Genomic DNA, 27,169 nt, shown 5'->3' on the forward strand with positions numbered 1-27,169 from the left:
CTGTATTCCTTGGCAAAAGGCTTACCAGTTCGACTCTTATGGCTGGCAAATATATATAAAAGTTTAACAGACTGACACTAAACTACAGATATTTTTGGATGTATGGTGCAATCCGCCGCTGGGCACATTTTCATAGTGCGACACCACGACTAAATTCGGATCGTTCGTCTTCCCAACCATCGCAGCTGTAAGTGGATGAATCGGCTTATCATCAACAATCAAATAGATACAACGAGGCCCCTTCACCTCCCACATCTTCCTAATCACACCCTCAATATCCTCAATCTTCTCCAACTTCGCGCTCGCATTCTCCATTCCCTTCGCCACAACGTCATATTCCAGCAAAGGGCTGAGCGAACTGATAGGTCGTGCCGGATTCTCCTCCCCATACACCAACTCCTGCCCATTCGAGCTCATACCCCAGCAGTAATTGTTCACGACGATAGTCATGATATCAAGATCAAACCGCTATATGTATCGAGTTCCATGAAATGGAAATCCTGCGGAACCGTCACCGTGGAGATTAATCACCTTGCGGTCCGGCGCCGCGATGGCTGCTCCCAATTCGTATCCGAAGCCGTTGCCGAGGAACCCTAAGTTTCCAGTTGACTTGATCACTGCGCTAGGTGAACAGAGGGATAGAACCTCCACGGCCCAGAGGGCCGCTTCGCTGCCATCGAGGATTATGATACTTCCGTGCTCGATGGTAGAGAAGATGTGTTTGAGGGCGTGGTAAGGGTGTAGTCTCTTCGATGACGGATTGACTTCCGGCTGCTGCTCGAACGGTGTGGGAAGTTGTTTTATCGACAGCGTATCTTTTACCCACTCCAAATCACTGTACCCTTAAATGGGGCATTGTTGTTGTGACGGTTCAAAGAAGTGACGAACTGTACCATGTCAGATACAGCACCTAGGTCGACTGGGAGTGTGCGTCTCATTTCCATTCCGTCAACGTCAATGAATCAGTTTGCAATTTTCTTTGGGGAATATTGCCCCAGAGCGACCGCCGAGATACATACCCGTTCTCCCGCCCAAAAGCATGATGAGGCCTGGCCGCTGTTTTCCCATCATGGAAGGAATGGCGAGTTTCCTAGCTGGTCCGCCTTAGAAGTTCGAATTGTGGGGGGATGGTGGACATCATGCATTTTGTTGTGTCGAAGATGAGTATGCCACATGCTTTGGAGAGTTTGGTCAGTTGTTCTCCGGCTTTGCTGGAAAATTAGCTGTCGAGCTAGGTAAAGTATAGGAAGAAAGCAGTGGTAATAATCTTATACCTCTTGCGATGAATTCCCTCCCGCACCAATAATAATCGCGGGCCGCTTTGCGGAACCGATAAGCCTAGCTGCTTCCTCCACAGCGCCGGTATGCGGCCCGGGAGCAAAAGGTAATGGTGAAGAAATAGATCCCCATGATATCATTTGTTGACACACAGGCGAGAAGGGCACGTAGATAGGAAATCAACAAGAACCGGACCTAATTTGGAAAGTAAAGATGTGAATGAGTTCTATTCTCATTACAACCTCTTCGTAGATTAATTTCCACCTATCTGGAGCGCCAGACATCGCAACACGGATAGCATGTGAAATAATCCTGGGTGTCTTCCGGGTTGGTCATTCGACATGCAAATTTGGTCAGCGGCTTTGACACAACGATCTGGTCAATAACACCCTGTAAAGAATTGTTCTCCGCATCCCGTAGCGGCGGTGACGAGGTGATGCAGAGAATAAGGGGATCGATCTGCCAACGCTGTCACGAGACCAGGGAGGCTATCCGAAATCCTTTTATCCTTCCCCTCCGATTAGCACAGCTACATCCCCTGGATCTTCCAAAGCGGGAAGTGTATTCGAAGATTTTCCTTGTCTGTCGAAGTCCCTCACCCGCTATTAGCAGTCACGAAACAGACACCAATATTCTTCGTGAATTTCGCGTGGGACTCAGCAGCCTAGACAGCTAACGTCTCATGGCATGTGTCAACGAAGCGAATACCTGCGAACTCACAGACCAAGAGAAAAGCGTCGAGATGACCGCCATGAAGTCCAAAGGTCACTTCGACGCCGACATGTTTTGAGTGATTGTGCCAGGAGATCTCCACCTGTCAGCTCCCGTGTTTTGGGGTGCTTTAGAGCGAATGCTACCATTTCTCTCTTCAATAGCATTTATTCTTCTTCTTAGGGTAAATGGATTTACTTGCTTGGATTAACTTATAAATTTCGTGGTTTTCATCAGTAGAATGCCGTAAGCTTGAACCGATATTGAATAACTATGCTGGCAGTTAAGTAAGAGGCTAGTTAATCTTCCCTAATAACCGGTTGCCGAGGGAGGACTATTCCAAAAAAGATAGATTGTGGTTCTCCAGGCTCTGCCATCGCAATGGCCACGTTTCAATACCTGAAAACCTGAGCAATTCAATCGTTGGTGGCTTTTGCAAGAGGATATGGAGCGAATGTGGGGTAATGTGGTTAATCCGCAGTTTTCGATATAGATGCCAACAAGCTACTCCGCAGTTATGATATCACGACGGCGTCACATGTAGCGGGTCCATAGTTGACTAGGAAACGATCCGGCATCGGGAACACCCCAGCCGAAATCTCTTGCCATTCACAAATCTCACTAAGGTTCGTCGCAAAGAACACTCTGTCTCTCAAAACCTTGAAACTCTTGAGGTACTCAGTTGTGCTTTTAGTGTCGTAGAAGAGGTGGGGATCATATAGTTTGATCCAAATCCGCTTACCCCACGTATATTCTTGTTCGGTATGAAGGCCAAAGTAACACTTGCACGGAAAATTAGTCCATTCGAGCTTCAAACTGGAGGCTAGCTTTCAACTTATTGTTCAGCTGTACGGAATTTTCAAGTTTCAGACTTCCAAAATTATAATCATGACACCCTCAAATAGCAGCACAAGGTGTAGCACTTTCCATAACTGCTATCATGCGGATATAAGCGTTCCCTTTGCTCCAGAGTCGCGGTTCGCTGAAGTCTCAGTTTCATTTTTCCCTTGCCATATATGCTCATACTACCATAAATGAAGATACTGGATATCCTCAGCAGCAATGGGCCACCGTGGATTACCTGGAATCAACCTGGATAGCCCGGTGCTTTTATTCTGGCCTGACTCACAGCCAGACTCTTTCTAACCGGACGCTGCGCTAGTTGAGCTGACAATAAAAGCATTTCGAGAACATATCCACCATCGAACACTTAAGATGTCCCTATCCTGCGAATTCCCATCCGCATATAACTCAGGCTCAGAATGCGCATTGAATAAAGTCGTACGTGGATATCAAAGAGACGGAGAATTGAACTAAGAGTACAGGCACATTGGTGAAGTCGAGCTGGGGCCCTGTAGCACCGGAGAAGACTGTCGTCGTCAGAAACATTGAAGAAGCCCCGATGGTTTCCCCGGTTGACTCCTCCAATACATTCCAACATGCGTAGGATATCGATGCGTTCTCAGTGAAACAATATACTCTGCCTGGGAAGATTATGTCAATAGAAAGTGAGTGATGAAGAACCTTGAAATAATCGTTGCATAGCGCTAGTCCGCATTGGTGCAAGCGCGTTGTCAAAGCCAAAATCTCCGGAAATTTACCTCCATCCTTATCAGCCTCCAACGCTTCAACACCTCAAACCTACCATTTCTGCATGTTGCAGCGGCTTGCGTAAGGCATTTTTGCTAATCCCATCTGTATTTCTATGTTGCTCGATCTAGGCGGAGCATCTCATGACCATCGTCCATCATGATAGGATACCCACTGATGTTCTGCGCATTGACGAACACCAACTCCAGCTAAATACCAGCCACCGCTCCTCCTCCTACCTACTTATACTCCCAAGCTCTGTCCCCCTGTCTCTTTAAATATGTGGCGAGACCGCACTAATTTGTAAGCTCTCTGTCGTCTGCAATCGGATAGATTCCCTGCTAACCATTTCGCTCCGGCAGATACATCTCATACCGTCAATCCTTCGCTCACCACCCCTCAAAAAAGCCGCTATATCTCGGAGCTTGGAATAATCATGCGGACTCCTCGTCGATATCAGAAGAGCGTCGCGGACTTATGTCCGGCGGTGGGTTTGAAGATGACGGCGATGCCATCATTGAAATGGACCTCCTTCCACCCCGATGGGTCGATATCCAAGACGAAGTGACGGAAATATTGGCCGGAATCGCCCAGAAGTCTGCCCGGTTGGATAAACTCCATCAGAAACATGTTTTGCCCGGATTTGGAGATGAGGATGCCAGAAAGGAAGAGGAAGGTGTGATTGAACAATTGACACAGGATATCACCAGGGCTTTCCACGATTGCCAGCGCGCGATCCAGAGAATCGAGGCGATGGTCAATGTACAGAAGCAACAAGGAGGAGTTAGCAAGGGGGATGAAACGATGGCGAAAAATATTCAGATATCGCTTGCCGGGAGGGTTCAGGAAGCCAGCGCCGGCTTTAGAAAAAAGCAAAGCACATATCTGAAAAGTAAGCGCATTTCCAATATTTGGAACAGCTTTCACTGCAGATTAACTAATATTTTTGCTCGAATACAGAATTACGGGGCTTGGATGGAATGACACCTCTGGAGCGGTCTGCAACGCCTGTACAAAACCCATACATGGATCCCTCCCTAGTAGAGTCTGATGCCGACAAATCCTACTCACAATCGACGCTCCTCCAAACATCCCAGAAGCAATTACAGACCAATGATGCCGTCATACTCCAACGCGAGCGCGAAATCAATGATATCGCGAGGGGAATTATAGAATTATCTGATATCTTCCGTGACCTGCAAGCCATGGTAATAGATCAGGGTACTATGCTCGACCGCATCGATTTTAATGTCGAGCGGATGAACGTAGACGTAAAAGCGGCGGATAAAGAACTGACAGATGTAAAATTTCCCTTTTATTTACGTTTACTATCTCTAGGAAATCAAAAACTAACTAACTATATCACAAAACCAAACAGGCAACCAGCTACCAAAAACGCACCACGAAACGCAAAATTCTTCTCCTCCTAATCCTCCTCGTCGTGGGCATGTTTATCCTCCTCCTTGTAAAACCCAAACGAAGCAGCAACCCATCTCCCGCCCCCGCCCCGGGACCAGCCCCTCCACAATCAGTTTCACAACGAATACAACGGCTACAAAAACGATACCTTCGAGCGGATCAACCCTATGACTATCTCTATGCCCGCAAATCCGCAGAGCCCGACTCATCACCCTCTCCATTACTCTCTCATTTGCGTCGTAATCGAAGAAACCGTTCCCGAGGGATACTTGAATCGATACGCCAGATATATTGAATGCACTGACTAATGATATAATGTAGATACCTAGCAAGCGTGCGCGGTTTAGCTATTGCTTTTTTACTTTCTTAATAATTTTAACGCTTTTTCCTTTTTCTGAACAAAGCAACGCAAATCCATCCATTCATTTGCGCTGTTTCTCTCTTTTTACTCTTTCTCTTCGGTTTTCACATTCCTTCGACGTGTATGAGCATCATATGTAAATATATATCACCCAGATCTACAATCACTGAAGAAACCACCTAGCATTGTGCAGAACAATATTATACACGGCTCCCAAGGGGAAGGACGGAGGTGCCTCATAGAGCAAGAGAAATGTTCATTTCCATTAACATACATACGTGAAATGAGATTGAGAAAAAGAAGGGGGCCAGGGAGATGGGAAGCGGGAAGACGTAGGGGCAACAAAAGCTACTAAACCACTTGACCGGCCACACCAACTCGCCCGATGGGAATAAACACGCAGGCCAATGAAAAAGACTAAATCTCCCGTAGTTATTAAAGAAGGGGAAAAGGCCAAACATGAAATAGCAAGAGGCAACGACGACACAAAACAACCACATGGCTGAGAAAGAAATACAAACAGAAGCAAGCAGAACCCAAAAAAAAGGAGTCAAAAAAAAGAGAGACTAACATCCCTTACCGAAATCACCCATTCATTAAGAAGGAAAAATAGGAAAAAATAAAGCTAATATTTACTCCCCTCCTGCCTCAACAACTCCGCAACATCATCATCCAACTCCTCCATAACATCCCCTCCAGCTGCAAACCCCATATACTCATCCTGCTGCGTATGCGAAACCTTCCGTTTCTTCGCACTCGAGCCGTTCGCAGGACTCTCCGATGTCGATGGTTGTTGCGGTCCACCATGAGCATGAGCATGGCCATGTAGCGCAGCGAGGGTCGACGTCAACTCCGGACTGATGGGCATGGGCATCTGCATGGGCACTGAAGTCTCTGGGAGCGATGTTTCTGCTAAAAATGGCTGTTGTTGTTGTGACTGTTGCTCAGCAGCATCCGGCTGACAATGTTCATAGCTACTTGGCTGAAGTTGATTGGGAGTTGGGGATCCGACAGGCGTGAGAGTCTCGACTGGAGGTGGTGTTAGCGCTTCGACGACGGGACGTTCGGGCTCTTCGCCAATCTGTGTGGGTGCTGTCGATTCCGCATTGCCGGTTTCATGCCCACCGCCATTCCCATGCGGTGCCGGCGAATTCTCTACGGACAAGCCGCGCATAATCGCATCTTCAACGTCCCGCTTCTTACTCTCCGTCTCATTCTTCCGTGCCGCTAATTGTTCGGCCTGCGCCTGTTCCTTGTGTAGGGCCGCGCGGTTTGCATCCAGCAGCTTTTCCAGCCCCTGTATCAAAATCTGGCGTGACTTAATGATTTCGGAAACTGAGCTTTCTGCATTCGCTAATGACTTTAGAAGCTGGCTTAAGCGCGCGGCATGGACGGGTGGGGTGGGGATCTGTGCGGATGGATCGTGCATTTTATCATATTCGGCGTTTGCAGCCGTGACAGCCGCAGATGAAGATACTGTGGCTTTAGAGACGGCAATTTGAAGTGGAGCTAGTGGCTGTAGCTCTGGTGGAATTGACCCGGGCGAGCTAGCAAAGAGGGAGCCACCTAGCAATGGCTTTTTGCTGGATGACCTGGATTTGTCCACTTCTATTGGGAATAGTTAGCTGGATGGGGAGGTGATAAACTATGTAGGGGAGGTGTCAACAAACCATCAACTCGAGCCTCTACCGCCAGTTGGATAGGCTCCTCGAAAATGTGCCGTTGTCGCCAAACCTCAACCACACGCCTTAGCTTTTGTTGCACGTCACTGGAGGCTCCTTTGTAGGCGGTTGCGGTTGCATCGGCGATAATCTAGAGAAAGGATGTTCAGTGACAAAAAAAGAAGAAAACACAACACCAGATCTAAACTCACTGGAGAGAAGGCAATGAGGAAATCCTCCTTGCGTCGTGCTTTAGACTGTTGCGCGACCTCTGTAGAACGGAAGGAGTTAGGATTAGGTCTCTATCTGAGCCGTACACGTGGTATGGATAAACCAACCATTCGCCAGATATATCAGATTCAGCCGCTTGGGACCATTTGAATCGCGAAGTTTCTGTAGCCAGAGCTGAGCCGTGCGATCTGCATGTCTCCTATAAGGTACAATTCAATTTAGTAATGCTGTTTAGGGAGTAGCATGGAGTTGGAGGAGCAGAGCGGGAGAATTAGCCCACCTGTGAAACATGACCCATTGGGCGACTGTGACGATGGATTCCTGAGTCTCATTGAGGGCTGATAACTTTGCCTTGACTGCATCGTCGGTGTAGGCCATTGCAGGGTGTGTTTTGGACTTGAGAGGGGTGTGTTGGAAGGGGTGAGCCGAGCTATCAAAACAAAGGAGTGAGAGCTTTGTTTGTTGAGGAGACGAAGTTGAATGGTGATCAGAGATGGTGGTTGGATGGGAAAGACACAGGCGAACGCAAAGGGTGCAAGGCAGCTGAAACACAGTGTAGAATGCAAGAGAGCTGGATGGATATTCTTTGGAACAAGTCAATATTCTTTTGCTTGTCATTACTGTGTGAGATATCAAGATAGACAACAATAACCAATGAACAAGTCGGTAAATAAATAAATAGCTGGTCGTTAATAATTTAACTAGTCATAACTATACTGGATGAAAGTAAAAACCCCACTCACCGCCCGGCAGAATCACCTGCCCCCCGAGTTTCCTGCTGCGACTTCATCAACTTGTTCTTCGTCTCTCTCTTGTGGAGAATACAGACATCTTAACATGTAAACAACCAAATACTTTCGACTAGCACCCTTCACGCCGACTCTATTTGCTGATATCCACCCCACAATTGGTCTCCCAGTCCACATCCTCTCTCCATAACCCCCTTTCTCCCCTTGCAACCTCCCTCGTCAAATGGCTGACCGATTCCCATCTCTCGACGACTTCTCCGCCGGTATGACCTCTCCACCAACTACATATCTAACAAAACCCAAAGATCTCCGCATCTTAATGTATCCATCCATATATACAAAGAAGCAACTTCTCTAACTCCGCAACTTGCAAATGCAACTAGGTCAAACAGAGCCCTCTGGCACCATTGGCAGTCCCATCGGAGCTGCTAGTAGCGAAGACTTTCTAGCCCGCGAACGTGCCCTCCTGGGTGAAGATGCGGATCAGTTTGCTACGCCAAACGACCAACGACTCCAAACAGCTGCGACAGTGCAAGATGCTGGAGATGATGGTATGCTAGGAGTTGGTGGTGGAGGGGAGAACCTTGAAGGTGTAGAGGCAGTTGGCAGATTTGACTCGTCATTTCCAGCCCTAGAATCACAAAATGAGGTATATGCTGAATTGCATTACTGTTGCTGAAATGGGAAAAGGGAATATACAGCACTTTCTAACCGCATATTCTTTTTAACCTGTAGCAAGTCGCACCGGGCGGAACCATCACAGGCACATCCTCCGCCTTCCAATCGTCGTACTCCACATACAAACAACCAGAAGAAGAAACGGAAGCAATTCGGTAAGTCCCATCCCATTCTCCCACGCCTCTCAAAACTACCAAACAAAAACCAAACAAAACCACACCTTACCTTCTAACCCCTTCCCACTTAGTGAATGGCGCAAAAAACGCGATGAAGAACTCACTCGCCGCTCCGCCGCCTCCGCCGAGCGTAAAGCAGCCACAATCACCAAGGCCCAGCAGGATATCGACGACTACTACGAATCATATAACAAGCGCACAGACCGCGCCAAGGAGCGCACGCGCAACGAGGCAGAGGATTTCCTTGCTAACCGTGAAGATACGGCGGCGGGAGGCACGAGTTGGGAGCGCATTGCGAAGTTGGTTGATGTTAGTGGAAAGGGATTGAAAGGGGGTGCGAGTGGGTCTGGGAAGGAGAGATTTAGGGAGTTGCTGATTGAGTTGAAGAAGGATGAGGGGGCGCCGGGGGCTGCGGGGGTTTAATAGATTTTGCGTCGTGGTGGTGGTGTGTTGTGAATGGGATGGGTATGAAAAGGAGGCGGGAGATGGTAATGGAATGGAGTTGAATGGCAAGATTCGATGTTATGTTGTCTGTTCATCCATGCGTGAGAAGAGAAGAACGATGTGATAATCGAATCCCTTCCCAATGTTGACTACGGAAACGGAAGGACAACTGAACAGATATGTGGATGGCAATGGATAATTTGTCTGGTCTACCAGGGTATATTTAGGTATACCAGAATACATGCCAGCAAAGTGTTGTGCTGTGATGCTGCTTATGGATTGTCAAGCACCTCGAGCATCCGCTCCGATTTTGAGTCCATTACGTATCCGTATAATCTCATAGATCGATACTGTCCACCCGTCGACTCATCCATCCAATTCCCGGTTTTCCTCCAACTCACCCTTCTCCACTTTGCCCTTCCCCAATGGGCGTTTCCTCGAATTTCCCTCCATTTCTTTAATCCTGGTTCTAGGGTGTGTCTTGGCTTTCTTGGTTTCTGTTTGTTCTATAGTTTAGCTCTTTACGGATGGTTTCCTGCAATTCAAGTCTTACTATAATTATTTTGTTAGAGAGGTTCTTCTAGGTTTTCTTGTCACGGTTGCATGGCAGGATGGCTGGCACAGGAATCAATAGGAAGAGTGTTGAAAGGGGTAATAATCAAAACTTGTTTCTCAAATGTTACTTCAACAGAGATGTGTGAATGGCAGGGCAAAGAGTAAATTTATGACTGAAACCAGGGGCATCTACTTGAATAGAAAGATATCAACGAGTGAACTCAACAGAAGAACAGAGGCATAGATGGGTGGGCGTACAGTTGAACTTGGTTTTAAAACTCGCCCGGAAAAACCTTTGGCGTGGGTGGTTTAAACATTTTTTCATATCTCACACATATCTTAACGCACGTCTCAGTAGGCTCTTGAGGTTCTTGTCCTTAAAACTAACTCTAATCCTACACCCTAACCCCTAATCCTAACCAACCAACCCTGGTGTTGAGGGCGGCGAGGGTGGTTAGAGATGTATTAGCAGTATGTGTGGTGCCAGAGTATGTAACCTTGTGTTTATTTTATATTGGGTTAACTGAGTTGATCTGAGTTGATGAAAAGGGGGCGGAGCAGTGATAATAAAATCACATGCCTCTTTATTACAATTCTGCAAAATATATACAGTGTAATTCCCCAAATGAAGAAATTTAAAAATACAGATGAGATCGTTCATCTACATAAGTTACGAAAGGAAATAGCGATATTTGCATGACGTATTAGATTAAAAATATTTGAGGAAAGGAACCAGGCTATCTCCTAACTACGTTAGTAAAATTAATTTAGGTATCTTCAATGTTATATTTCAATACATCACAGTATCTCTAACTTGTAATAAAAATGCAAGAAACTCAAAAGAAATAAAGAAAAGATTGAACTTATAATATTTGCTATTTAAATAGGTGAATAAGTTTTAAAAGAAAATAAATAAAAATTATTCTCTTAGTTGATATTTATTAAAAATATGATTAATGATCTTTTGTTATATAACATTCAACTTTAATTAATTTTTATAATATTGATAAAACATTAAAATTACAAGTTAATTACATACTGTATAGATACTGTTTCTTTAAATATTATAATTATAATTAAATTAGATATTAAAGATAAAAAATTTAAAATAGCTAAAGCTCTATATAATTATTTACCATTAGTATTAAGTATTACAACAAACTTTTAAATCTGAAAATTATAATCATAATTAAAATAATTTTTATTTAATTAAATTAAATTTCTTAATAGTTTAATATTTCCTTTTATATATATTTTTAAATTAATTTAATAATTTTAATATTAAATTCTTTAAATATTAAGTAATTTTTGTCAATTGCATAAATAAATAAAACTCTAAAACATATAAAAACTTAAAAACCATCTCAAAGTTTGATGAAAAAAAATTAATTAATTGGTAAAGTTTTTAAATATAAATTAATTAAAATCGTTTTTATAAAACGTAATATGAAAATATATTTCCTGTAAATAAGAAAAAGAAGTACATATAAATAAGATCTAGTCTCTAAATTCAACATGAAGAGAATTTAATCAAGAAGAAGTTATTGAATCTATTATTTTATCTATCGAGTCTATTAAGCAGTTAGGATTTTGATTTAATTATCCTAAAAGTTTAGATCACATTTATAAGCACTATAAAGATGCAGCAATTGTGACATAACATACTGCATCATTCTAGAATGACGTGTTAAAAACCTAAAGTTTAATTTAATTTAATTCAATTAGAGATTGTTTGAATCTAGATATTTCACGTTGAAATCTAGATATTTGAGCTGGCAGTGGATTACGTTACGTAAATTGTGTGATAACTAGTAAGAAGTTTCCAAGATTTTGTGTGTATCTCAAACCCCTGAGTGCAACGACAAAAAGTAAACTGAGATGAAAATGGAAATAAAGGAAGTAGGAATGGGGGAAAACCAAAAAGGCCAGATGGACATATCCAGCCATCGGAACATTTGCATGCGTACAACCCACCAGCATCTAGATCAACAAGGAAAATCTTTCCCCCATTTTTTTGTGTGTAACATCTCACCCACTTCCTTGCACCCACTCACCCTCTCCCGCAGTCGCCAAGGTTGGCCGGAGTGGGATCCGTATCTGGAATGATAGCACGGCTTTCAACCATGCCCGAAGACGAGACTTTATCTATCTCGAGGTATAAAAGATCATGTTAAGTGGGGACTCCAAGAATGGCGCGGGTGAGGGTGAGACGGGGCCGGGGTCAAAAACGATGCTCCGATCTGTTTCTGGATCTTTCCAATTTCCCACTTTACGTATGTATGTTTTGCGTGCGAAAATATCTGTGATATATGTGTAAGAATCATGTACGCAACCGAAAAACCCAACCGGAAAAGAATTATATCTGAAATCTGTTAAACCAGTTAAACCGTTTTGTAGAAATAAAAAAGACTCCGAGCCGTTGCGACGATGAAAAAATTTAAAAAGTAAAGACCCGCAAAAGTTTGGTAAAAGATGAAAAAAAAAAAAAAGTTACGCCACCACGGCAGTCATTGGGGTGGGTTTCTCGGCTATCGTTGGTAATTGCTTTTCCTGCTCTTCTTCCCGGAACATATGGTTCTTCATCCAGTCGACGGCATTCACGCACCAGGGATCCACATGGAGAGTCCAAGCATACGCAGCCACGTACAGGATGGCATAGAAGACCGGGAGAATGAAGACAAACGCCATTCCATTCGGGTGGCGCAACTGAATGATTTTGCCCTCATCGTTTGTCCTGGGCGTCGTAGCTGACGCATAACCGTAAGTCAACCACACCAGAACGGTTCGCATGAGGCTATTGTGAATTAGGTAGACGGCAAATGAGGCACGGCCGAGAAAGTTGAAGAGGGGAAGTGCTAGGAATTTTCTCGCATTGCGGGAGAAGAAGATGCCGACCATCAGGACTGTGGTGCCGACGGAAACCCAGTAGCGACTGTTGTCGGTGTTGGCGGGGGTTATTTGTTGGATCAACTCTTTCATGATGCGGGACCAGTAGACCCATTCAGCGCTGTGTTCGGGGTAGCTGCATATGAATAGGCCTATGATGATAATTAGGGACGGGACGGGTTTGGGGAGAATGGAAGTGGCCCGGGGGCCAAGGTCGACTTGGAGTTGTGCAAGCATGAGGCCTGCAAAGATGTTGATGCCGACAACATCTTCATTGAAAGTCAGTTGGGAGTTCTGAAAAGACAGAAGGGTAGATATGCTTACAATCTCCTATAACCCAACACCAGATGTAAAGAAATGCAGTGACGACACGCCAATACCGGGTCGACAGAAGCATCATGGCTAATAGGGCAAGATACACACGGAACGAGCCGTGGAGGAAATATACAAGGGTCCATTGAGTGGCATCATAATCACCAGGGCCTGCGTTCCAAAAGAGAGTCAAGTCAATGAACAGTTTGTACAGAGCCTGCCAGACTGAAGCATCTGGAGGCCGTGCGCCCCACCGAATCCACGCCGCATCGATCCGTTCAGCCATTGCGAAAGCATGAAGTTGACAAAGCAGCCATGCCATACATGTTGCAATGCCTGTTGGCAGCAACAGTCGTCCAGAGCGAGTAAATGTACTCCGTGCAAGATTGGTCAGGGCGACGGTGGTGTTGCCGGAGCGGGCATTCTTGACTGACTGGAGTGAGTTGACGAAGCCGGTGATGATGAAGAAGAGAGCCACACAGGCACGTCCGCCAACGATAAGTCTTAAGAATGGGAGTTGCAAGAGAGATGGAGAATCACCCTCTCTGTTGCTTGGGTGAAGTAAATACGGAAAGAATGATGTGCATATATGGCCGGTAACGACGATGAACGATGCAATACCGCGGAGACCCTGAAGATGCGGAAAAAAATATCAGCGTTTATATTAAGCAACGTTGTCAAGATGTAATTTTAAGATGTGAGAAGAATACATACGTCGATCCAGTTGTTGTCTCTTTTTCTTGTGGAGGGCATGGCAGCGGTCAGGGACGAGTCGGTGTGAAGGAGAATGGAGCGGAGAGCAGAGAAGGGGAGGCAAAGCCGGGCAAACATTGGGAAGAGGCGTGGGTTATATATATCATCAGAAAGGGTAGATATATGGAAACGGGACTCTATCTATCAGCAATGATGATATACGTTATTTGGGTGAACAATCCGCTCTGCAGGTTCGAACAGAAGCCGGCGGGTATTTCACGTAGACAAGGAGAGACTCTAAACGATGCGACAGACAACAACGGCGGAAACAGGAACGGCACGCAGGACGTATGGAAATAACAATAAGGAGTGAAAGAGGCCTCCGTGGACCAGCAAGGTACGGCGAGGAGAAAGCAGGTAAAAGGAGAAATAAATAAAATAATTCACAAGACAGGGAGAAGACGACGACGGAGTGGAGCACAAGCATGGAAGATGTGGCTAAAGTGGCTTGAATATTTCATGCCTTGGCTTGCCATGGGGTTTTGGGCCCAGTGGAGATGCTGAAGGAAATAAAACATAAATGTCATACCCTCCTAGTGAGCTACCTGCAATGATAGTGGAAGACAGGGTTGTCAAACGGTGCGTCGTTTTATGGTTTCGACGGCTTCGAGCCATCCCTGATTCCTCGATGCCCAGCATTGAAACAACCTCCGCCCCTTAACCGCATTCTAACACGCCAACTCCGCGTCCTTTGCCCTCGAATGAGCCCGAACAAGCCTTCGTTAGGCGCGCCGCAATCCACACCGTGACACCACATTGGTTGCTGATCTGCAGATCATCGAGAAACAACAGACACAGGAGGAACATTATTACATCGGGGCCGTAAAAATCTTCGGTGTGGTTTAAATGTTCAGGCCATGACCCTCACATCGAACCTGACCACCCTTAACAAACCGCATCTCTAACCTTCCCCCTAACCCCGGTGTTGAGGTTGAGTTAGAGATGGGAGTAACTAGTCATTCTGCGTGGTGAATGAGCGGAGTATTGGAACGTTGTGTTTAATTGTACGTAGTTCGTTAGGTCATTGATTTGAAAAAAGTGGACCCCAACTGATGAACCACCTTTCACTGCTACCCCACAGGAGCATGCATCGTTGGCAATTCCCTCCGACAATCAGCTGCTGTATATCATTTTAATATTGCTATAATTATCGACCCTGCCACGCGACACACACGGGCCCTGGAGGTGGAGGGGGAAAGTAAAATGAATCCTCAGAGGTCAGCCGCTTCGGGTGTGCACTTCATGCACCGGGGGAATCGGAGATAAAACTCAGGAGGGTGCATTAGTTTCGAATGCCATCCATTCATGGGAGAACCTCCTCCTCCCTACAAATGCGGGTCGTTGGGTCGTTGTCTTAGTTCCAAGGCTAGCAACCAAACTAGGCGCAGGTACCATGGCACGAAGCAATCAAGGGAAGAATTGGCCATGCTGCCAGGTCTGCCAGGTCCGACAGCTCAAAAGGTTGAATGAACCCTGGGATCTTCGGTTTACGGTGTTGAGCACGGAGCAATGTGGTCTGGATCGATTAACTCTTGCCGAGACAGACCCACATCCTTTCGTTTGTGCCAGTATTCAGTTCTCTTCAACACTTGGCGATATCCTCCTGTTTATCCGGTATTGATGTATTGGCAGCGTTTCTCGCCTTGACAGATTCTTGTTGGGAGGGAGGTCGGAGGAGAAGTGAAACAACAGGAGGAGAAGATGAGAAGAAAGATGAACTTTAAAACAGCGACGAAATCCAAGGAAAAGAAAACCTGCAAAAAAATAGATAGATGGATAGATGGATAGATAGATAACTAGATAGATAGATAACTAGATAGATAGATAGATAACTATAGATTTTTTTTTTTTAAAAAAAAAAAAAAAAAAAAAAAAAGGGGGGGGGGGGAGGCGGTGGTGATTCAAATTCTTTTCTTTCTTCGATGGAGGGGCGGGAAATTCTCCTCTACGCCATAATTATGCTTTACATTGATATTGGCTCAAGAGAGTTAGAAACCCTCAATACATATAGATGGTTACATTCCGAGTAATGTTTCTATCTATGATGAACTCTTTTACTTTTTGGAAGGAAATTTTCCTTTCTGTACTTTTTTCCGTGAGAAGGTCTGGCTAATCATCATCATCATCATCATTATTATTTTGGTAGGGTGTAAATATTATCGCATCATGATCCTCCAATAAGGAATAATGACATCCAGTAAATTTCAATTCATTGTTTTTCTATATTATATGCACTGAGCGCATGGGAATCATGAAAAAGCTAGTGTGATATACAACAATCATACCGGAATTTAATGTTCGAAAGGGGGAGATTCACGCTGCAAAATAGAGCAAGCCAGCAAAGATTAAAACCTTGTAACTCCCGCTGGTGGCCTGCAAAAGTCCTGCACAGCTTAGCAGACAAAAAGACACGAGGAAAAGAGACGGCTAGTATTTCGTCCTCTTCATTTACAGAGGACCAAGAGAATCACACACGACTTCAAAAAGATCGACGTATATAAAAGATATATGACACTCCTACCGTAGACCATTACTGCCAATGTACAACTCAAGCAGCGCCTTCGTGGCCGACGCCGCCGTCGCGGCGGCGAAGTCCTGCCAAATCTTATTCTTGTGGCTGTCGGCGTAGTCGCACACTGCCTTGACGACAATGCAACAAGGTAACTCGTCCCATACTCCGGCACCCTCCATCTCGAATGCAAGGAGGCCGTGGCGGTTGGCGATCCTGTCACGGTCCTCGCTAGATTTCATCACCGTATCGCCTGATCCGATGCTCCCGATAAATATCGAGGGGGCCTGGGCTTCTTTGATGCACTCCTCTTCCTCGAGTTGTCGTTTGTATTCGAGGCGCTCGCGTCGGACGAGGTGTTTGTGATCGCACCCAAGCTCATCGCATGTCTGGTGGCGGGAGTCCTTGCAGGCGTGGGTGGATAGCCCGTTGTTGTTGTTGTTGTTGTTGTTGTTGTTGTTGTTGTTGTTGTTGTTGTTGTTGGTGTTGTTGTTGTTGTTGTTGTTGTTGTTGTTGTTGTTGTTGGTGTTGGTGTTGTTGTTGCGGTGGAGTTTTGAGCAGAGGCAAGGCGAGGACAGATGGTGTTTGTGCTTGTAGTTGGCCTGGAAGAGCTTGTCTTGCAGAGCGCCTGGATACCGGTATCTGGCACCCCGGCGAGGATTCCGAGTTGCGGACTTTATTTGTATCTCTTGCAGATGACCGGTTGTGCTCTCCTCGAGTCGCTGCCGTACCATGTCCGTCTCAAATATTGCTAACAGGTTGCGTAGTTTTTTCGGCGCTCTGCCAAAGCTATCATCCACCGTGTCCCTCACCGCGAACCCATCCTCATACTTTCTACCGAGGTCGTACTGAACGATGTGCCTGCTGATAACTACATCACCAAGGAGAAGCTCATCATCTTCCCCCGGACGGGGCACGCCGCCGCATATTCCAGTTACAAGGGCTACTCTTAAGCTAGGGAAGCTGTATCGAAGGCTGGCTGATGTACCGGCAGCACTGACTTTCCCCATATTAGAGAGAAGGACAAGCACAACGTTGGATTTTCCAATGCGCCCAGTTGTGTATATATTTGGATCTCCTTCGGCGCTTCCGTACTCCTCATCCCAGAACTCGTCGAATATTAATGATACAGCGTCAAATTCAAGTGGCAGGGCGCATACTATCGCTATCTCAAAGTCACTGCGGCTTTTAGGGCAAGCGATCCCCCTGGGGAGCGACTTTATGGATCGGTGCAGCCCTTCCCGCGGTCCCTTGTCAGTTGTCGGAGACGAGATTAAAAGTGTTTTCGAGAGCGGAAGATCGGATACTGAATCCCGTCGTTTCCGCTTCGAGATCTGTGGGTTCACCATAAGCTCGAGATTCCGTACGATTTTCTCATAAATAGCCTTCCGCAACACCTCGCTGGCAGTTGAACCGCTGGTTTGCTCTTGAAATTTCGGCAGCGCCATATGTAGATACAAACATCCCTCCACAGCTTGAAGATAGTTTCCGTTTCCTTCTCTTTCTGCTACATTCACAAATGCACACATTTCTCCCCATTTTGACACATTTGTTTTGCTATCAGAATGGATCTCCATCGATAACTTCTCGCCATTCTCGATTTCTAGCAGAAGCTTAGCAAACGAAAGTAGGATGGGGTTACCGGGTCCTACTGCCTTGAGCAAGTCAGGCGGCTTGGGACCCGAGAATTTTGGCTTGAGCGATATGTACAGCATGCGGTCACTGGCATTGGCACCGGAAGGACGTAGAAAGTACAAGGTTTCCGGTCTCCAACTGTGAGAGGCCAGTTCCAAGTCCTCATCGAAGAAGTCCATGAGACACCTTGCAAGCGAAAGGGCAAGCGTCGCTTTCTCTCGTGAACCAAATTTCTCCACCGCTACCCCTTCTAAATAGTCACGAGCGGTGATCCGCGTGAAAACCTTTTGATTTAGGAGTTCCTCGAGGGACTCCGCGGTAAAGCTCTCTGAAGACAAAAGTATCGGAGGGATTTTATCTGAGATGTCAAAAGATCCGCGTTGGTCAACAAATAAGTATAGTTTTCTTTTTTCGCTTGCCCGTTGGATTGCTGCACATATGCTCTCCTTCTCGGCTTCATCAACCATTATCCTACCTGTTGGTCAGACTGAGAGCCACGAAATCTTATGGTGAGAAGACAGCCTTACTTAAACGAGCCGCATTTCGCCTGCTGCCAAACGCCCCTTTCCATACACCGGGAAATGAACATATCCAGAGCGGGTCCGTCCGAACCTGTTTGCCACTCATCAGACACTCTCAGTTTGATCTCGTGTGTTTCTCCACAACTGCGCTGCCGAAATTCGTTGAATATTGCGTTGATTACAATGCTCGCGCGCTTCTGGTACATGTCAGACTGGTTCTGCGCTGCATCACCTGTCACGAATTCCTTCTGGGACAGGCAAATGGGTTGAGCGCCCAGAGATTTTTGTGTGCTAGCCATGAGACGCTCTAAGTATGCTTTCCATTCAGCCACTCGACCCAATGCAATGGTGCCAGCCCGTCCCTGAGGAAGCATGAACAGCAACGGGCCGGACCCTGTCGTTAGATTGCACTTATCCGACGAGGCATTCAAAAAGCAGATTAGGCCACTTAATTTTGGGTACTTGTCACCAAGTATTGTAATGTCGTGAAGACCCGTATCAGACGACTTCGATTTTTTACCGATTGATTCTATGAGGGCGCCATTGACCATATCATTTAGCGAAGCCAGCAGATCCTGTGCAATCCGGTCCATATCATAGTAATCTTGCTCTGAGAAATCGACACTCACAGGGGTTGTTTTAAAGATGTAGCGAAGATCCGCCTCCAAGAAAGCAGCGTCATTCTCCCATTTACTGGGCCGGCTACCGACTGGTGCGGCCCGAGGAAGACTCAACAATCTGCCGGTAAGTCGTGATTTGAGTGCTTGGAGGCCATTCCATCCAAGCGACTGGGTTGGAAGCATCGTTGGATCGCCTTACCTTTGCTCCGTTCGTCGTGTTGGCAGCATGGAGAGGAATGGAGGAAGCGCATGTAGATTACCCCAGGAAGCACACACAGCCTTGCCATGTTGGTGTTCTGTAAATTCGTTAAGCGCGGAAGGGGGCTCTGATTTGGCATCGCATCTCATCTTTTCGTCGCCAGCCTCGATTCGTCAAACACTACACCCCGCTAAATTGCTTCTTCTCAAGCACGGCCGCTAAGTTACTACTAACATGCCTAGTTAACCAGTTTCCCAAACGTAGGCTCCAGGCCCCAGGATCCTTTGCGAATGGATATCCCACTTCGTCACGTGGGTTTGACACTCCCGTGCCAACTCCGTTAACTTCCCAAGGTTGTAGATGCAGCCTTTGATATCCCGTGCAAAGGAGTGTTTCAAGTGAACACAACAAAGACGTCTAGAAAATTGCCTGGGGATGGCCCTTAGAGCCACTGGCCTCTGAGGGTTATCCTTCTTGGTTCAGCTGGCGTTTATCATGCTCCGCGCTCTGGGCCTCAGATTCCCAGCGCCAACCCATCTGGAGCATCTTCTATGACTAACGAATGAAGTCGTGCCCAAGGGCTTTGCTTGCTCCAGCTGCCATTGTTGTACCAACAACTATGGAGGATATCAGACATGAGGAACCGATATTTGACCTCACTGCTGAGTGTGAGAAGTTGTTTGCTTCGCAGATTTCAGCTTTAAATGACCGTAACGAGGCAAACGGCGCAAAGTGCCTGGGGGAGCTGAATCACCGGTTTGCCGCTTGGGCGGGCTTCTTAGGAGTCTTCGCTGAATCGAGCGTGTGTTTGGATCGCAGACTCAGGCACCATGCTGAGATTCAAGACCAAGTGCTACGGCTTCTGGATATCATGCGCAGGAATTTAACATACGGTTTGTCTTCCCCACTTCCCCAGTTATTATTCAGAGCTAACGCCATCGATAGTATTTGAACGGGATGATGACTCCCCTGATCGCATGCAAATTCAAATATCTGACCGCGACAGAAGAAATGGGGAAAATATGAAAAATATGAACGAGTTTCATTTTGCCCAGCCGCTTCGCGTGAATGTCTCTAGCTTGGAGGCAATTTCGAGCGTTGTAGATCGCCTCAACCATCTTGGAATTGCAATACGACAGTCCTCAGTGACAAGCCAAATGACTAAAGCCAGAAAATTTGCGGAGACATTTAACTTCACTTCTTTCGAAGAAGTAGCGTATCTATCTCTCAGAACACTCTATAACAACGCAAGTGAAAGCCTTCTTGAACAACTTACCCGGTCCATGACGGAGACGTATGCTTTGTTTCTTCATCGCAAATCTCGCCAAACGCGGCTTCAAGCTCCTCGATCACTCCCGCTTACACCAATACCGCTATCCGCTATCATCGAGGAGCCGACTGCTGATATGGGTGGGGGGGATCCCATGGAAATTGACGCACAAGTACACCTACCTCAGCCAAGCAAGGATTTGACTTCTATCAGGATATTACGATCGCGCCTAGCCCAACCGGTTCGCACGATAGTTCAGTCTGAACCGACCTCCGTAGACAGTCACGAATTCAGAGCCAGGATCAGGAAAAAGCTGAATCCTTCGATTAAAAGCAAGACAATGTCCATCCTGGCCAACCATGCAGATTACCCCCGGCCGGCCAAAGGAAGCTTGACTTGTGAATGGTGCTTTAGTCCAATCGCAGCTAGTTTATTGGAGGGACCAAATTGGCGGTACGAAAAATCTTATCCGGCTCTTTTATGTTTATGTCGAATATATTTTGTACACTTCCGATCCTGACTCTTAATAAAAAATCTATAGGCAACATGTGAATGAAGACCATGAACCTTATGTGTGCATCTCTGAGAAATGCTCCGAGGCGCTACCCAGATTTGCGACTTCGACCCAGTGGTTCCAGCACATGCTCACAATTCATGACAGGAATTGGCACCGGGAGGTGCATGCACCGTCCTCTTGGTCTTGTCCTTTGTGTGTCGATGAAGATGCTACCTTTTCTAAGTCGGACGATTTAACTGCCCATCTTATTGATTTTCATGAAGGAACCTTTACCAGGCCACAGATCGATGCCATCGTGCGCCAAAGCCGGTTTCGTACCCCTCGCCCTCAGGATACGTGCCCTCTCTGCTGTTTCCCCATGAAGACCCAGCCGGACCTTTCATCTAAGGAAAAAGGTGATGGTAATGGAGATCCGTGTCCTAAGGAAACGAACCATGAGGAAAACGTTGGACATAAACGAATCAAAACAGAGACCGGCCGGGCTCATCCCGACCATAACGAAGGAGATACCCTTGAATCTAAAGCACACCCGAAACCAAATACCCTGGTCGACCGACTTATTGGCAAATCCCTTTCTGTCGAAGTGGTTGGGAACCATATAGCAGCACATCTCCAAGGCATAATGCTTCTCACATTGCGCTTGATATCAATAGATATTGGGATTGATGTTTCAGCAGATAATCAAAGTACATCTGGCGGTACTGACCATAATTCATCATGGGTTAGCTCAAGCAAGGGAGACCCGGGTCAGGATATGGGCAAGATAGGAGACTTCCCGCAACCAATAAATGATGATAATGACCCGGGCGATGACATTCCTCTCGAAGATGTGGTCCCAGACTCAGAATATACCAATTGGCACAACGTTCCCCGCGCTCATGAAGATCCGTTGGAGGAAAATATTCTAGAGGATGAGCTGATTCGCTTAGGAATCGTTCAGCCACGCTCATATGGGTCAAAGCATTCTTTGCCATCGCGAGCCGTTCAGAGTGAGGATGAATTGAAAATATTACAGAAACATAGGTCTCGCCTCGAGGTCATTCAAAAAATAGTGGATGCTGAGGTCCGTTTTACAAGGGAAATGACAATCGTTAATGAAATTTACAAGGCTTCGTCTAGTGCCTGCATGGAGCTTTCTGCAGACGACGTGAAAGTCCTATTTGGAAACTCGGAAGAAGTGTTAAGCTTTTCTTTGGGCTTCCAAACGGCACTAAAGAAAGCTGCTGAAAGTGCGTTCATGCCGCGAGAATCACGTAATATAGAGACCACCAAACTACACGGTGACGATGAGGCTTCAGAGAAATCACATACAACAGAATTGGATTTTTCTACTTTTATCGGTAGAGCTTTCATGGACCATCTGCCTCGCATGGAAAAGGTCTATTGGCGATACTTGAAGAACAACGATGCAGCCAATATGAGACTCAGGACTTTGCAGAGTAATAGCAAGATTTCGAACTGGCTCACTGAATGTTATGAGGGTTCGTCTGACATGACAACGGCAGGTCTTGACTTGCTGCTCATCAGACCTGCGCAACATCTCTTGCAGTATTCAATATTATTGGACGAGCTTCTTCAGTGGACGCCGAGTGATCACCCGGATTGGACCTGTCTTACTGAGGCGGTTTTCAAGCTCAGAAGTCTTCCTGCTCATATCGACACTGTAAAAAAGCGGGATGACATTGTAAACCAGACTGTTAACCAAAAGCGCAAAACATTGGATGTGAAAACGGGATTGAACAGGGCATTTGGACGACGCACAGCTACACTTGCAGATAGATCTGATCCAGACGAAGAGTTTAGAGATAAGGATTGTGATGTTTTGACTCAAAAATTGGGCGAGAGCTTCTTCCAGATGCAGCTTGTGATGATGGACGTAAAGAAGTATACGGCTGAAGTTCAGAGCTCCACTGACCGCCTCAAGCAGATTGTCAATGCAATTGCGGAATTCGTCTCCGTGATGCCAACCATTTATCCAGGCCTGGAGAGCAAATGGGTGCGCTGGAGATCTTGTATGCAAGGTATCATATCAGGAGCTCTAGTCGATCATGTAAGCCCGCTGATCACTCCTGGAGACTTATGGTATATTCTGACTCATTTAATATCATTTAATAGATCACTTTAGTTCGAACGACAATTATTGAACCGTTAGATACAGCTCTTAAGCTTCATAGTAAACCCCAGGCAGTCAGCCAAGAGCGCACCATGCGGTTTCCACATTACGTCCGCTTCAAGGTTGCTAAAGGACGAAATATCAAACTAGATAAAAAGACCACAGAGAAAGCCCAGCAGTTTATCGCATTGAATGAGACTCTGAAAGAGGAACTCCCGAAATTCTTTACTCTCTGCGCTCGATTGGTGGAGACGTGCTTAAACAATCTTGTTCACATCCAAAATGGCTGGTTCCGGCAGCTAGAGACTGAACTTGGCACTGTTATCGATTCACCCCCAGTCGATATCCCGGCGATCATCCATGAATGGTCAGCCGACTTTAGCTTTTCGGAAGCTCAAGTTCTTTCGCTTGGGATGTGCAACGGTTCCATTTTGGCTGAACAGCCCAATTCACTTAACCCCCTTAGCAGAATCAACACGGGCTCAACGGAAGCAACAAGCAGCCTGTCCCGACAACCTTCCACCGCCAACAGCCGCAGCGTGCGTGATCCAGTTTCTCGATCTCGACCATCTTACCGAATACCAGATCCCCTATTTGGCGAAGTAGGGGGTCCGTCATCATTTGACCCTGCTGCACCTTCGCGGATGAGCACGGACACCACATCCAGTCTGCCAAAATTGACTCTCGATACTCCATTCTCGGTCGAATTCCCTGACTCCTCAATCAAGCCTAGAGACAGTTTGCCCAAGCAACGGTCTGGTCAATATTTTGAGTCATCTTCGCGATCGCTAGTGGGAGGCAAACTGCGGACGGACGAGGGGTTGTCGGAAAGCAACAGGGAGCGGTCCCCGGCAGAACCTGAGGACGGGTTCGAGGTCCTATTTATCGTCGCCAGTCTCTTTGAATTCCATAATTCTCGTGCGTCACAGGTGGTCTCTGGATACCAGTATCTACAGTATGACGCAGGCGAGGTTTTTGACGTATTTGCCGAAAAAGGGGAATTATGGCTTGCCAGGAACCAGGATGATCCCGATTGTATGATTGGTTGGATATGGACCAAGCATTTTGCTAAACTCTCACAATGCTGAATTCGGTTTTTTTTTTTTTTTTTTTTTTAATTGTTTATTATTTAATCCCTTGGAAAATAAAAAACTCCTTTGTTCACATGTACACGCAAAGGAGCTAACTTTGGTGGCATATAATTCCCATAGAAGATGCTCTACTATATCAATTTGTACACCGCTTCAACTGTGAGGTATGCGGCATCATCTATCAGATAATTACCCCTACTATAGAATATAGTATTAATTCAATAATCTAGGCCAGGCTTAGAGCATTTTGATGAGGAAGTTATGGTAGCTCTAACGTCGTATTCATACGCATCTACAGGATGCAAAACCATGGACTCCTTATTCTCCCAATAGCTAACTAGTGATGGAAAAGGGCCTCTTCAGCTACTTCCCCAAGCCAAGGTATTAACCACCAGAGCAGGCTTTTTGCTGAAACAACAAACTCTATCATTATCAAAAAAAAAAAAAAAAAAAGGTCTATGGTTACTTTTAGGTGAGATATTTGTGTTTGGGGACGTTAGTTGCTCACTGGTTTGGCTCATCCAGCAGCAACATTCTCGAGGCAGAAGCCGGGAAATGCTGCAGACCATAGACGCCACCACCCAGACATGCACACAAGTAGACAGACGGACACGCGGTCATCCACGTGTGAACCACTCTAAACATCTAACTCTAGACGTTGTGGCTTATTTTGGAATCATATAGAACGTAGTTCCGTGGAAAACAGTAAAATAATGGGTAGGGTTGTTCATCTATCATAGATGCAACCAGCGCGCGCTGCTCCCCGCACCAGAACATCAGAGGTGAAAACTGATCCAGGTGAATCACCAAGAAATTGCACAAATTATGTGAATGGAAACAGGAGGAGAGCAGCACCCAGGTGTGTATCAACTACAAACGTCAGAATAGAAATATGTATCTCTATTGCCGTTCGTTCGTTGGGTGGTTGCGCTAGAGCAACGAAAGAGGGAAAAGCTAAAATATAAAGATTTGCTCTGGGGAGGGGGGCGGTAAGAACATGCTTCATAGAAACTCTACGCCATATGTGCATAGGAGATAAAACATTTTATATGAACCAACCTCACCCCAAAAAATAGTAAATATATAGATATATAGATATATAGATATATACATAAAAACAATAAATACCAATAAAGAATAGACAAGAATAGGCAAGAATAAAAATAAATGGGAAAATATGTACAGGGCCTTCGAGCGAGAGAAGGAATGTGAACCGCAGGCCGCTCGTCGACGTGTTAAAAGCTCACCCAGGGAGCTAGCCGGAGGCCAATTACCCCCCCCCCCCCCAAAAAAAAAAAAAAAAAAAAAAATGAAGCAATGTAGCCAAAATAGAGATATAAACGCGTCTCCCCTGCTCAAATAGAGGAGCACTGGACATCCAACCACTTCGTAAAGACAGCAGTCGGCTCCTCCACATAACGGTGAAACACCTCCGCAAACCAGCACGAGAGCAAAATCGTCAGCGTTCCGCCGATAGCAAAAGTCAACCCGTACTGAAATGTCGTTTGGTAGCCGAAGACAAATTAGAGCCACGGCATGATCGGGTACAGGAAGAACTTGAGCATGATGGTATGCGTCAGGTAGAGCGAGAAGGAGAGGGTGCCAAGGTAGAGGAAGATGGGGCGGGTGAAGAAGCGCTGGACGGATGAGAGGCCCGTGATGGCCATGATGAGGATGACTGTGCCGACGGCGTCCCAGAAGCGATAAAAGGCCGTGTAAGTTCGCGGCGCGTACCATTCTAGCACTGCGAAGGACCAGGCGTTCCAGATATCTGCGGCAGGGACGCTAAGTATCCATAGCCCCAGGATCATGCTGAAGACTATGAACCATGTCGGTGGGGTGTATTGGGTAGCTGTCTTGAATTTTTTGGAGTCTGCGTTTTCAACTTTGGGCAGCTGCTGGCTGTATTCGGCTGCCTCGTCCTTGATTATGTCTAGTTCAGCGATGAATGCGCCGGCAAGAAAGAGGAATACGTCCCATTTCTCGAAGGTGAGAGTGTAGAGGGAGAACAGGGCGTTGAAAGACAGGCGGGTCTTGCTGGAGCATCTTGCGAGAGCGGAGTGGACGAGAAATAAGACCATCGAGCACCGGAATTCAACAGGGATGGTCCAGAGTTGGTAGGCGTAGGGAGAGTTTTGGCTGAAGTTTTCCCAGTTGAACGGCCAGAAGAGCGGCGGGATGGTTTTGCACCAGAGCCAGAACTGGCGGAAAAAAGTCGGTTCCTGCGGGACCATGTTGAAGGTGTGATATGGTATTTTGTCATCTGCGAACTTGGCGACTGGGGGGAAAAGATTGAAGCTGATCATGAACATGGGGATGAACGTTGCGATTATCGAGGGGATGTACAATCGGAAGATGCGACGGAAGATCTTGGAGCTCAAGTCCAGCTGTAACGGGCCCCAAGATTGGCTTCGGCATTTCTTAATCGTCCCGAGAGAAAGGACGTAGCCGGAGATAAAGAAAAAGATAGTTGGTTGACCTGTGTAGAGAAGACGGAAAAAGTGGAGTTGGAAGATAGAATCGCGGCCTTCGGTCCCATTGTAGGCATATGATGAGTTTGGGAAGAATCCCAAAACCATGTGTAAAACCACCACACCAATCGCAGCTAGCCCACGAATGCCATCTAGATATGCTGTTTTCCCAACCGGCCTCGACAGCTTTTTGGACCCTGGCTTGGTCTTATTTTGCACGATTGCTGGAAGGAGTAAAAACACTGTGTGGGCAATTTGCCCCGGGCCGGTTGACCGCAGACCGCTCATGTTTCCCGGTGGGTATTAGAATCCCGAATAATGACTTCTTCGGACCAGTAACGACTGATGAAGAATCAGGGTGTGCAGAGATGAATTAGAAGTTATTAATTCTAAGGGGGGAGAGATAAGCAGAATGCAGA

General features: G+C 46.3%; 11 protein-coding genes across 11 annotated transcripts; 4 read left to right on the plus strand and 7 right to left on the minus strand.

Annotated features, from left to right (window-relative positions):
* Positions 1-63: 63 nt before the first annotated feature.
* Positions 64-944, minus strand: PAAG_12526 (hypothetical protein; the record flags this gene model as incomplete). Its single annotated transcript, XM_015848005.1, has 3 exons — positions 64-468; positions 532-835; positions 889-944. The coding sequence occupies 3 exons, from the start codon at positions 942-944 to the stop codon at positions 64-66; spliced, it is 765 nt and encodes a 254-aa protein (XP_015702376.1).
* A 123-nt stretch (positions 945-1,067) lies between these two features.
* PAAG_12527 (hypothetical protein) lies at positions 1,068-1,418 on the minus strand (the record flags this gene model as incomplete). The annotated part of the gene is made up of 2 exons (XM_015848006.1): positions 1,068-1,211; positions 1,275-1,418. 2 exons carry the CDS (start codon positions 1,416-1,418, stop codon positions 1,068-1,070), a joined length of 288 nt encoding a protein of 95 aa, XP_015702377.1.
* A 124-nt stretch (positions 1,419-1,542) lies between these two features.
* On the minus strand, positions 1,543-2,138 carry PAAG_12528 (hypothetical protein; the record flags this gene model as incomplete). Its single annotated transcript, XM_015848007.1, has 3 exons — positions 1,543-1,746; positions 1,812-1,872; positions 1,999-2,138. 3 exons carry the CDS (start codon positions 2,136-2,138, stop codon positions 1,543-1,545), a joined length of 405 nt encoding a protein of 134 aa, XP_015702378.1.
* A 1,721-nt stretch (positions 2,139-3,859) lies between these two features.
* PAAG_08250 (hypothetical protein) lies at positions 3,860-5,293 on the plus strand (the record flags this gene model as incomplete). The annotated part of the gene is made up of 4 exons (XM_002789767.1): positions 3,860-3,882; positions 3,942-4,471; positions 4,540-4,880; positions 4,958-5,293. The coding sequence occupies 4 exons, from the start codon at positions 3,860-3,862 to the stop codon at positions 5,291-5,293; spliced, it is 1,230 nt and encodes a 409-aa protein (XP_002789813.1).
* A 691-nt stretch (positions 5,294-5,984) lies between these two features.
* Positions 5,985-7,629, minus strand: PAAG_08251 (DUF618 domain-containing protein; the record flags this gene model as incomplete). The annotated part of the gene is made up of 5 exons (XM_015846458.1): positions 5,985-6,967; positions 7,030-7,171; positions 7,233-7,291; positions 7,359-7,450; positions 7,532-7,629. The coding sequence occupies 5 exons, from the start codon at positions 7,627-7,629 to the stop codon at positions 5,985-5,987; spliced, it is 1,374 nt and encodes a 457-aa protein (XP_015701122.1).
* A 594-nt stretch (positions 7,630-8,223) lies between these two features.
* Positions 8,224-9,277, plus strand: PAAG_08252 (clathrin light chain; the record flags this gene model as incomplete). Its single annotated transcript, XM_015846459.1, has 4 exons — positions 8,224-8,263; positions 8,384-8,649; positions 8,736-8,833; positions 8,926-9,277. The coding sequence occupies 4 exons, from the start codon at positions 8,224-8,226 to the stop codon at positions 9,275-9,277; spliced, it is 756 nt and encodes a 251-aa protein (XP_015701123.1).
* A 3,066-nt stretch (positions 9,278-12,343) lies between these two features.
* PAAG_08253 (hypothetical protein) lies at positions 12,344-13,882 on the minus strand (the record flags this gene model as incomplete). Its single annotated transcript, XM_002789770.1, has 3 exons — positions 12,344-13,008; positions 13,064-13,682; positions 13,766-13,882. The coding sequence occupies 3 exons, from the start codon at positions 13,880-13,882 to the stop codon at positions 12,344-12,346; spliced, it is 1,401 nt and encodes a 466-aa protein (XP_002789816.1).
* Positions 13,883-13,954: 72 nt separating this feature from the next.
* PAAG_08254 (hypothetical protein) lies at positions 13,955-14,553 on the plus strand (the record flags this gene model as incomplete). Its single annotated transcript, XM_015846460.1, has 2 exons — positions 13,955-14,092; positions 14,362-14,553. 2 exons carry the CDS (start codon positions 13,955-13,957, stop codon positions 14,551-14,553), a joined length of 330 nt encoding a protein of 109 aa, XP_015701124.1.
* Positions 14,554-16,321: 1,768 nt separating this feature from the next.
* Positions 16,322-19,272, minus strand: PAAG_08255 (hypothetical protein; the record flags this gene model as incomplete). The annotated part of the gene is made up of 2 exons (XM_015846461.1): positions 16,322-18,419; positions 18,476-19,272. 2 exons carry the CDS (start codon positions 19,270-19,272, stop codon positions 16,322-16,324), a joined length of 2,895 nt encoding a protein of 964 aa, XP_015701125.1.
* Positions 19,273-19,907: 635 nt separating this feature from the next.
* PAAG_08256 (hypothetical protein) lies at positions 19,908-24,276 on the plus strand (the record flags this gene model as incomplete). Its single annotated transcript, XM_002789773.2, has 4 exons — positions 19,908-20,181; positions 20,234-21,011; positions 21,100-23,125; positions 23,191-24,276. 4 exons carry the CDS (start codon positions 19,908-19,910, stop codon positions 24,274-24,276), a joined length of 4,164 nt encoding a protein of 1,387 aa, XP_002789819.2.
* Positions 24,277-25,802: 1,526 nt separating this feature from the next.
* PAAG_08257 (hypothetical protein) lies at positions 25,803-27,038 on the minus strand (the record flags this gene model as incomplete). Its single annotated transcript, XM_002789774.1, has 1 exon — positions 25,803-27,038. The coding sequence occupies one exon, from the start codon at positions 27,036-27,038 to the stop codon at positions 25,803-25,805; it is 1,236 nt and encodes a 411-aa protein (XP_002789820.1).
* Between the last annotated feature and the right edge of the window lie 131 nt (positions 27,039-27,169).

This window comes from Paracoccidioides lutzii, assembly GCF_000150705.2.
Source record: "Paracoccidioides lutzii Pb01 unplaced genomic scaffold supercont2.31, whole genome shotgun sequence".
Classification (NCBI taxonomy): Eukaryota; Fungi; Ascomycota; class Eurotiomycetes; order Onygenales; family Ajellomycetaceae; genus Paracoccidioides; species Paracoccidioides lutzii.